General features: G+C 43.1%; 1 protein-coding gene across 1 annotated transcript in view; it reads right to left on the bottom strand.

Annotated features, from left to right (window-relative positions):
- Positions 1 to 6,623: 6,623 nt before the first annotated feature.
- Positions 6,624 to 11,543, bottom strand: part of Pi3K21B (phosphatidylinositol 3-kinase regulatory subunit alpha) — an 11,096-nt gene continuing 6,176 nt past the window's right edge. The window contains exon 3 of the mRNA XM_017612460.1: positions 6,624 to 8,159. Within this exon, the coding sequence (XP_017467949.1) occupies positions 7,472 to 8,159 (688 nt within the window). The 3' untranslated portion in view covers positions 6,624 to 7,471. The remainder of the gene's footprint in view (positions 8,160 to 11,543) is intronic.

Raw genomic sequence — 11,543 nt, 5'->3', positions numbered from 1 at the left:
CGATTTTGATATCATGACGGGGGCAGCGCTCGTACGTGCGCTCCAAGCGCTCATAGAAGAGATCCTTGGATGCCTCATCCTTCTCTTCTGTCGGGGCATGGGCGCAGATAAGCGAGATGTTAATAATCTCGCTTTGATGCGGGTTGTGGCTAGACGCTCGTCCACCGGGGTGAACGACAGTACTCGGCGACGGAGTCTCTCTCCCACCACAAATCCAACTCCGAATTTGCGCTCCTTTACATGGCAGCTGTAGTAGACGTCGCAAGGCCCCAGACATTGCTTGCCTTACCCCGCCCAACGCATTTATTGGATGGCAATGATGTCAGCTTTTGTCCTTACGAGGACATAAACCAGCAGGGCAGAGGCACCTTCCCCATTAAGGGTCCGAACATTCCAGGTGCATGCGCTCAAATCGTAGTCCTTTAAACGTTTACCGTAGTCGTCATCATAAGGGGGGGTCTCATCTGAGGCTTTGCCTTGCTTCTTCACTGGAAGTGGTTTTTACGTGGCGGGTCCCAAACCCAGCGCACAACACATTGCATGGGTGAATTGCATTGCTGGGAATCTGGCGGGTAGCTTGTGGTGATAGCTAGTGCCCGGTGCTAGAAGCTACCCATGAAACTATACATACATACATATTTATATGTAGTAATAATAGTATCGAAAATTATAGATTTTACCACCATCTTTATTTAATCGCGCTTAGTTGTTAAAGCCCTTATATCACTCCCTCAGAAAATGGTAAACTTTTAAATAGTGGGATCTCTAAATACACATACATACATATGAGCAGCCTTCACTAGGGCATGCACCTTGCCGTTGGTGCGGGGGCTAAGCTGAATCGCCGACCAGTCCGTCTCTGGTCTGGGGCATCGTTGACGCGGTCGCTGCTCTTGCGCTGCCTTTTCTCCAGATTGGGGCTGTCGGCGAACGGTGACTAAGAAATGCCACCTCCTAATCCAGGGTACCTATTGGACGGTTTGCAGCCAGGAGGGTATAAACCGGCTGTATTATAACGGCGCCTCTTCGGCACCGGTCCGCATCGAGGAGTAACGTTGGCCTTACCGCGACATGGGGCGCTGGCGCGGCGGACGAGATATGATCCCCTTCTATTTAATTGACTGTTGAGCTCGCCTCGTCGAGCAGGCAGTCGTACGAACAGGTGTATAAAACTAAACAAAAAACAACAACAACAAAAACACTAAAGCAAGCGCGAAAACAATCGCGAAAACAGCGACAACGACAGCTACAACATCAGCAGCAGCCATAACTGCAACTATCGCTACAACAGTAGCAACAGCGTCAACAGCAACTGCTGCGAAAACAGTATCAACAGGGCACCAGACGCAGGGGTAGCGTCCTTGAGAGCCTGACCGAGGAAGAGGCTGCCCTCTTCATAGAACACGGCAGAGAAGATGAGAGGCCAAGCACCAGCAGGGGCGGCGTGGATTAGGCGCAGCATCGTTCGGAAGGCCTCAAGGGAGTAGAAGTATTACTCCCGAAGCACAGGCATCGCTCTGCAAGCAGGCATCGGACTGAAAGTCGGCGTCGCTCAGGGAGTCGTGACCGCTCCGAGAGTCGATGCTGGTCCAGGGGCCGACGTCGCTCGGAGAGCAGACAACACTCCAGCAAAAAAAAAGTAAATTCAATTTAATTCTTCATGTAATTGAATTATGTATCAAAGTATCAGACGAAAGAGCTTTAAAAGATTTCTGTTTGAAAATGCTTCGCAGAAGGTTGCCACCTATTTGAAAAACCTAATTTATTTATCTTTTGCACCATTTTAATGAAATATCAAAATATGAGTGGCAAAAGAAAGAGTTTTAATAAAACTTTTGTTTGAAAATATTTTTTGTTAGGGTTGCCCTCTATTCGATTTTTATTTTGAGCGATAAAGTTCGGTAATTGTGTTATCAGCAGTCTCGATGAAGTTAATTGGCCCCCTCGGAGCCTCGATTTTACGCCCTTCGACTTTTTTGTGCCATGCCGTGAAGGACCAATATAATGCGAATGATCTATTTACGACTCAGGCCTTTTAGGCGTATGGCGGGCATTTCTTACGATAGAGCCAGAAACCATCAACAAGGTCTTGGAGAACTCGGTTTACAGGATGCGCTACTGCGAAGACAGTCACATGATGAGTTCAGGTTCCATAACTAATGGGAATATATGTTTTTTTCGAATAAACCCATAATATACCGAAATAATTAGTTTGAGTTAAATTTTATAAGTAAATAATTTTTTTGTTAATGTGAAGGTCATCAGATCAGCACCGCCATTCTAAATGTGCATTAAGGTTTTATTTTTTGAAGTTACAAAAATGGTGCACGGTGGTTTGAATTTTGAGGAAATGAAAAACCGACGCCATTTGAGACCTCTCTTCGTTCAAAAAAGGATGAACGAATTTACTTGAAACATTTGCAATATGTATTAAGGTTTGTGAATAGTGTTGCCATCTATTTAAAACATTAAACTCAAATTTGGCGTGTTAACGTCATGCGGGTTCACTAGTAGAATATATTATTAGCGAAGACCTCAGCATTCACAACCAACGTTCATTACTAGGGTCAGAGAGGAAGTTCTTGACATCACTCTCAGCAACAGACTGGCCAGTCCTCTTGTTGTTGTTGTTGTTGTAGCGGCTACTAAGCCCCGTTCGGGACGGTTCATCCATCATCGTTGTCATCTATTTCAGCTAAGGGGAGGCCCAGGAAGTGTGCGACTTCCACAGGGGCTGTCCATAGGGACAGGGGCGTTAGCTGAGTGGGATTCTCAGGCCATGTGAAGAGGTGCCGGGAGTCATGTGGCGACTCTCCACATGCCGGGCATTGGTTGGGCACATCCTCGTTGATTCTACTCAGGTAGCTGTTGAGCCTGCTGCAATAGCCAGAGCGAAGTTGGGCTATTGTTGTGCGGGTCTCCCGAGGCAGACAAAGTTCTGTCCCGTCCACGTCCGGTGGTTGTGTGCCTAGAACGGCATTCACAGGTTGTCAGGTCCAGAGGTTGTTTAATATACCTCTGGACTTCGTCTGTCAGTTCGTAAAGATGCCTCCTGACGTGCCGTGGCGAGGGCTCTTCCGCGAGCAGTTGCCCGCTGGGATGGCCACGTCTGTAGCTCCCAGCGAGGAACTGCTTGCAAAGCATTAAGTTATGCTCCTTTACCGGGATCATCTGGGCCTCGTCGTGAAGGTGATGTAAAGGCGTCATCAGGAGGCATCCTGTCGCGGTTCGTAATGCCGTGTTTTGGCAGGTCTGCAGCTTCATCCACTGCGTCCTGCTAGTCCCCGGCGACCATACGGGCGCTGCGTAGTTCAGAACCGGCCGGCCAATTGCCTTGTATGTTGCCAACAACGTTTCTTTATCTTTGCCCCAAGTGCTGCCGGCCAGCGACTTGAGGACATTGTTGCGGCTCTGTACTTTGTTGACAATTGCGGTTGTATGCGCCGAGAAGGAGAGCAGACTGTCGAAGGTAACTCCGAGGATTTTCGGGTTATTCACCGTCGGAATTGTTACGTCATCGACGTGAATACCCAGTGGCAGTCTGACCTCCTTCGTCCAGGTGGTGAAAAGGGTTGCCGGTCCTCTTCCTCTGATCGTTCAATGGAAGGTCTCATCTGAGCCCTCACTGTCGGATCACAGGATTATCCGGTTTGCACTGGGAGCTGTTTGTCAGACAGGTTACCCCAAGAAAAGCCCCAGGAAAACAGACTGGGCCAAATATGAAGAGGTACTTAGACTGAACCTACCCAGGATGGAGGTACAGCAAAGAAAGGTGGATTGTATGGCGCTAGAGGGGAGGGTTAATAGGCTGAACGGCACTATTTTAGATGCCTTTACGTCCAGCTGTCCCGTGTCAAAGCCTAAGGGGAAGGCTCAGCCTCCCTCGTGGTCACGGGAACTCTCGGTTCTTAGGAAGGAGGTGCGCAGACTTTTAAATAGGGCAAAGCGCACCGGGAACTGGGAGGAATACTCAGTCAGTCTGACAAAGTACCAAAAGGAGATTAGAAAAGCCAAGCGTAGCAGCTTCAGGACCTTTTGTGAGAACATCGCGTCCACTCCTGCAGCTGCTAGGCTTCATAAAGCTTTGGCAAGGGACAACACAGGCGCCAGATTGGCTATTAGGCTACCTAAGGGGACCTTTTCAGGTACTGAACAGGAAATGGCACTTGCCCTGCTCTCGGCCCACTTTCCGGACGCCATTGCCACCGCCGAGGAACTTGACCTTGGATGGTTGATGCAGTCACCTCTAAGCCCACTAAAGCGATGATGGTGTGCAAACGTCTAGCGGGTAAATCCTGGGGTGCACTCCGAGGATCCTCAGTTGGACACCATGATAGTGACTTACGGTGCGGTGGCTTGGTATCCCAGAACTACTATGGCAACGGTGAGGCAGACCCTCTCTAAGCTTCAACGTCTGGCATGTGTTTGCATTACGGGAGCAATGCCCACATGCCCGACGGCTGCGCTGAAGGTAATGCTGGAACTCAAGCCACTGCATCTCTCAGTTGAACAGGTTGCAAAGCGAACCCTCCTTAACTTTGCGAGGGAGGGCTTCGGCAAAGGCAAGGTGTTATCATCTAGGAACAAGGACAAGATAGGTACCCAGCTCCCCCTGGCTTTGATCCCCAGGAACGATATCAACAGACAGGTTGTCTTCAAAAGGAATTTAAGGACCTACACTTACAGCAAGGCGACCTGGTGTACCTCTGTTATGGAAAGGCACATACGGGCGAGCACAATACACTGACGGCTCTAAAACACCTGCGGGGATTGGAGCAGGCGTGTACGGCCCTAAGCTGAAGCTTTCGGTGCCCCTGGGAACCTTCCCAAGCATCTTTCAAGCGGAGGTCTATGCCATCAGTATGTGGGCAGAGATTAACATTAGCCGGAACTATAGGAATGAAAAGATCCTTATACTAAGTGATAGTCAGGCGGCACTTATGGCTCTCTCATCATTCGAGATAAAGTCCTCCTTTGTTTTGGAGTGTGTCGAGAGGCTTAATGCTCTGGCGGAGGTTAATGATATCCAACTAATCTGGGCACCTGGGCACATGAGGGTTGCAGGAAATGAGGAGGCTGATCATCTGGCCAGAATAGCCGCTTCCTCGACCCCGATAGGACCTGAGCCCTTTCTGGCAGTGGGATCCAGTACCATAAAGGATATGCTCAGAAGGGACAATTGCAAACTGAGGGAACTGCACTGGCGTGGTACTATGGGTCAACGTCCGGCTAAAAGCATATTAGGAGGTTAAAATCTGATAAGACGCAGGCTACTCATGAATCTTTCAAAGGATAAACTGAGAGTTATTACAAGATTTTTGACTGGCCACTGTAGGCCCAGAGGGCACTTGTACAAACTAGGTATCTGGTCCAGCGACCTGTGTCGCTTCTGCGATGCGGCCAGGGAAACTCCACTACACCTTCTTATGGAGTGTGAGGCCGTTGCGCGCAGGAGGTATAGGAGCATAGGGCACGTCTGACCAAGAGATGAGCACATATACTCACTGTTCCCGGGGTATATTAAGAAGTTTATAGACACCCTGGGGCTGGTTGTGATGAGCTAGGGGCACAATAGACCTACCGGTCGCCCACCAACTAACTAACATGCATATGAAAAACCAATCACTGTTTAAACTCCAACCCATTTCATAAATGCAAAAATTTTTAGTTTTCGTTTATTCGTATTAACTTAGCCAAAAGTATACAATACAGTCAAAAGTTGTTCAATTCGTGCAAATTTTCATACAAAATATAAAACATTTATATACATATGTATGCACTATTTACTTATACATATGCACTATGTATTATTTAGCGCACATATCCACCGCTTATATACACAGCAAGCAATAACTTGGTTTTTATTTTCGCCCACTACTTTTCATACCCTGTTTGTTACGCAGTTCTTTTCCGCTATTATGACCAAATACAGAATTAAAAAAGGAATACATATGTAAGTTCGGAAGGAAATACGTATGGAGGCCAAAAGAAAATGGGGCGAAAAATATGCGTATGCACAATTCAACAGTGGCACGACACATAAAAAAAATATTAATTTTTTTATGTAAATTTAATTATATTAGTAGTTTAATGCAAAAATATACAAAATGTTAAAAAAAGAGTAGATTATAGGTAAATTTTAGACGGTACTCGTAACAAAAACTTGACAAAAGATTGACGATTCTCTTAACATAACAATTATTAAATAACTCTACACATTTTTATTCGGTTGTCGAATGCATCCCAGGAGTTATCTTTATTTACAAAGTAAAATATTTTCGCTCACAGCAAGCTTTTATAACATAAACTTATTCTATTTGCAATAAAAAATTAATTTCGTACCTTCTCCTAAGACCAATACACTTCGAATTATCCAATTATTATCATTTTTTTTTTTTTGTTGGCTTACTGGCATTAACAGCCGTTCGTGATTTATTATGGCATACCTAGGGTTGATTTTTTAACAGTTATAGCATCTAATACAGAGGAAAATAAAAAGCGGCAAGGTATGTATAGTAAAGCATAGAGATACGCCGTCGCGAGAGTAACATTTAATGTTTATCATTAAACTGAATTGCATCAAGATATTTTGTTATACATATTTATACCATATGTTGACTTCAGGTTGTTGTATAAATTTAACAGGTTAACATATCACGATAGAAATGTATTTTGCAAAACTACATATTCACCCCATTTTTTGCATAGAACATGGCGACTTTACTTTCAGATCTTCATCGTATAAGTAAAAGTAAAGTACATTAATAGTAAAAAATACAAAACAACATTATCCTTTTCCCTTCAATATTACTTTTTCTTCACAATTATCTGTATAGCAATAATTTATATAACCATTTTGATGATCACCGTAAGGCCGAGGCAACGCAATGAGCGGCAAAGCGGCGAGCGGCTGAGCAGCTGAAAGGCGCCATACATAAATGCCGCTCAGCCGCTCAGTGCGTGGCCACTTCAAAAGTATTTCATATGCTTTAATTTTAAGACGCTCAGCCGCTCGCCGTTTTGCCGCTTATTGCGTGGCCTAGGCCTAAGACACACGACACCATGATAACTGTGACAACAGCGCTCACATCAAAACATAACTGCCTTTATAGACTAAGAGACTAATTACATGATTATCGCCGGGTTAAATGCGCGAGTTGCTTATATATGAAGCAGTGTCGTTTCACCTGAATTAACATTAAAGCTAGCTATACAGATAACACCTAAAATTTGAAAAGGATTAGGCAAAATAGCCATGCTTTCAACAAATTACCCATGCTATGCTTAATAAAATTGCAACATCATCACATCACAAAAGTTGGACATATAGAATACAACTTATTTTTTCGCATTCGAATGTTATGTTTAAATCCTAAGTAGGCCTGGGATTGCGAATGGAAGCTCGACAATCACAAATGCTTTAAGCATGACCTGCAAGCTTCCACACTGATGCGATTTACTGTTGTTTTTATTATGGTTGCGATTGATTTTGGTTGGCACTGAAACTGCCACCGGCGACACTACCACCAGAGACGGAATTCAACGAAGAGGGTGGTGTTTGCACATCTAGTGCCTCACTGCCTGGTATTGGAATCGCAGACGATGGCTGTTGCTGCAGCTGTAATTGCAACTGTAATTGTACTTGTTCTTGTCCGGCTTGATGCTGCAGCTCCTCTTCTTCAATTTGCAATTGTTCCAATTCCAGTTCTTCTTCCAATTGCTTCGTTAGCGATTCCTTATTGGCATGCCAATACTTTACGGGAATTCGCAGCGTCGTGGTTAGCGTGTCGTTGTGTTCTTCCAATGAATTGCTGGCATAATGTTCCACTAGTTCCTTCAGAGAAACATAAATATTATAAGGAGCAGCAAAGCCAAATCCACTTTCCGTTTCGTAGATAATGCAATGGTTTACGACGTTCTTGCAAACAATAGACAATGCATAATGACCAGCAGAACGAGCACGTATAAGGAATGTGCCTGTAGGGGCACCCTTCAGTAATTCCTCAGCCTCTTGACGTGAACAATCGCGAAGGAACCAGAGAGAATCGTTGTTATGCGGCAAATTTGTCCGACTTTCATACCTCTTTTGCCAGGCTTCGAAACCCATTTCAGCGAGCTGAATGATGTCCTCCTCTTTAATGCCAGCTTCCATGAGACGTCTGCAGATAAAAGAGACATGTGTATGTAAGTTATTTATGCAAGTTTATCATAGTTTTTTAACATTACATTACCGCTAAGCACTTATCGCCATCATCAATAATATAAGTCCTATTTGACAAATATAATATATATTATATAAGCAAAAATATTTTTAAGTTCACTTATAACGATCGCTAAGTTAGAGCAAAACTTGCCTAAAATATCCAATACGGCGTTTTGCGATAATGATGGCGATGTGTATGTCTCTAGCTCTATATATTTGCAATTATACGTACACACGTAAATACATGGGTACATGCATACGTGATACATAAGAAAGTTACTAATAAAAATAAATTACTAACATAAACTAACATAACTATTGCAGAAGTTGAAAGTGTAAGAGTGTATAGTATACCTGCACTAAGCATTAAGTTAAGTTATTGCAAACTAGGCATAGGGCGATTTGTGTCTATACCATAAGTGGCAGAGTAAACCGTTACCGGAATAAAGATTCATTCGATATTTGATAGCGAGAACGCCGGACGTGTTTTAATAACCCCTTAGAATATTTCATCAGAAGTGGTCTTTTGACCCATCATATATTAAAGTGATCGCAAAGTACTGAAAACGTTGAATTAATTAAACATTAGTGGTATTCACCAAATTGAATTGTATTTTGCCACTTGCTCACTTTGGCGAATACCACTATTTTTTCTTACGTAATGGAACGCGATGTAGAAAATTCAGAAGAGTATTCACTGATGCAGCTAAAAGTATGGTGTGCCGCCGTGGGCGTCAAGCAAGCGGCTCAAAAGCATCGTTGGCCGCCAGGCTAAGGCTGTAGAAAAAGGCAGCGTATGTTGTCGCATCTGGGGAGACAATGGGAATATCAACGTACAAAGAAAATGGTGCAGACTGTAACGAAGGTGCGAAAAATGTGGTAGACAGCGATGGTGCGGCATACATGCAAAATATTTTACCATGTGCACGTAGCTGTACTTTTGGAGTCCGTTTTCCCCGAGGTAAGGGAAGCGTCGATTGAGCGAGTAGCGGTGCGAATAACGACGCGGCGTCTGGCCGCAACAGCGGTAGTGTTGAAGCTGAGTAAGTAAAAGTCGAGTTATTGCGCAAAGAGATCGAACTCCTAAGATTACAAAAGACCCTGTTCGAAAAAGAGGGTACAATGGCAGTAAGTGTTGAAAGTCGAGCAACGAAGTTACGCTCGAAACGTTAAAGGTGATTGTACCACGCAGTGTTGCCAGGTTGACGTTTTTAACGTCATTTGGACGTTTTTTGTACCCTGTTGACGTTTGGACGTTTTTTGTGTAAAAAATTGACGTTTTTTAACTTCCCAGTAATTTTTCTTTGTTACTAAATCTTATAAGTAGAACTGATTTTGAATTATTTTCTTAATAATGGTTGCAAGAATTTGCAGCTCTCTCGGGTTGTTACGCTCTCGAATTCGCTCCCTCTTGCAAATATTTTGGGTTATTGAATGCATTCCCAGTAAAAACGTGCAAGTACTAGCAACAATTTGTAACAATTTTTTGATATTGAATGGAACTATTGCTATGCTCCTTCTTAGCAGACCGTAATTTAGCATTTTCGACAACCGAGCTCCTAACCAAATGTCTACAAAAAAAACAAATTATTAAAAATCAACGCGATTATTTAGCCCCTTTAAACTTGCACATTATTGCCCTGAAATTTAATGGGCTATCAAACTGCATACTCAACAAAAATTCTAAAAACTCTGAATAAATAGTTGAAAATCTAGCTGAAAACTTGCAGACTGTTTATAATTTTTGCACAATTTTTGTGGATTTATATTTTGTTTGTTAATGAGCTTGGCTTTTATGGAAAAATAATAAACATAAATAAACGAAAGAGAAACAGCCAAAATCGATCAAACTATCGATGACTTAGTCAGGTGATCACAAGTGTATGTATAAAATGATTTTTATATTAACGACCAGTTTACAATGAATTTTAAATGTGCTCTGTCGAAATGACATTTTAATATACATTACGTACATATCGAGCCCTAACCGCCAAAATAACGTAAGCGACAAAATTTTCTTTTTGATGCAGAAATGCATCTAAATGCTCAAGGAATATTTCTGCATCAAAAAGAAATTTTTGAAAAAAATGACGCTTACGTTATTTTGGCGGTTAGGGATGTACCTTTGTATACAATAAAAGTTTAATAAGAACAATTTTTTGTACATTCAATTGAAAAAGACGTTTTTGGGTAGGAAATGACGTTTTTTCAGACCAAGAGGGACGTTTTCTCACGCCGGAGACCTGGCAACACTGGTACCACGTACAACAGCGGCGATGGTGAGAGCAAAGGTGCAAACAACGACACTGACAACGATGGTGAGCAGATGCACGAGCTGCCCCAAGAAAATTACGATGTTCTGTGCATTCAAAGTAGAATCATGAAATAGTTTGCGCCTCGAGGAATACGGCTGGGGCGACAAAATTTTCGACTTATTCAACTCTTAAAATTAACGTTGGAACACGAACGGGAAAAGGCTAGAGCAACAGTTGCAATGGACAATTGGAAGGCAGAGGTCCCGTTTGAGACGACGAAAGAGTTGGTGGTGGCTCACAGTAGCAGCGCGAGCAATTATAGCGACGCAAACAACGACATAGGCACAAACAATAATGGTTAAAACAACAGAACGGTGTGAACAGTGCAAACCGCAATGATGATGAGCTCCGAACAGGCGACAACATATTCAATCTGTTCCAGGTGCTTTTTTTACAGGAAGCTGTTCCCGGGCGGCACCTTCCACAATTTTTATACCCGAGCGCACTTGTGCACAAGGGTATATTAATTTTGTTCACATAACGGTTGTTTGTAACAGCCAAAACGAATCAGATAGATATAGACAAATGTATACATAAATGCTCAGAATGAATAGAGAAGTCGATTAAGCCATGTCTGTCTGTCCGTCCGCCTGTGTACACGATAACTCTAGCAAAAATTGAGATATGTCAACGAAATTTGGTATGTAGGTTTCCGTTAATCCAAGGTAGGTTGGTATTGACAATGGGCGAAATCGGACTGTAACCACGCCCACTTCCCATATAACGGTAATTTTCAGAAATACGAAAACTGCGATATTTTAGTAACTACTGAAGATTATTCACTCAAAATTGATATTTACAACAATTTTTAGACGAAAAATAAGAATATTATAAATTTTTGGAAAACGGGCGTAGCCACGCCCACTTATGGTTACATGTGTATATCTTGGTAACCGCCGCACCAATTTCTTCCAAACTTGGCACAGTTGTCGGCCTTGGTACGGCATACTAAATAAAAAAAATCGGACAAAAACCACGCCCACATCCCATATAACGGTAATTTCGAGAAATACAAAATCTTCGAT

The sequence above is a fragment of the Rhagoletis zephyria genome, unplaced genomic scaffold (assembly GCF_001687245.7).
Source record: "Rhagoletis zephyria isolate East Lansing unplaced genomic scaffold, Rhagoletis_zephyria_1.1 Rzeph_scaffold_00015, whole genome shotgun sequence".
Lineage (NCBI taxonomy): Eukaryota > Metazoa > Arthropoda > Insecta > Diptera > Tephritidae > Rhagoletis > Rhagoletis zephyria.
This window is presented reverse-complemented; position numbering and strand designations above follow the sequence as displayed.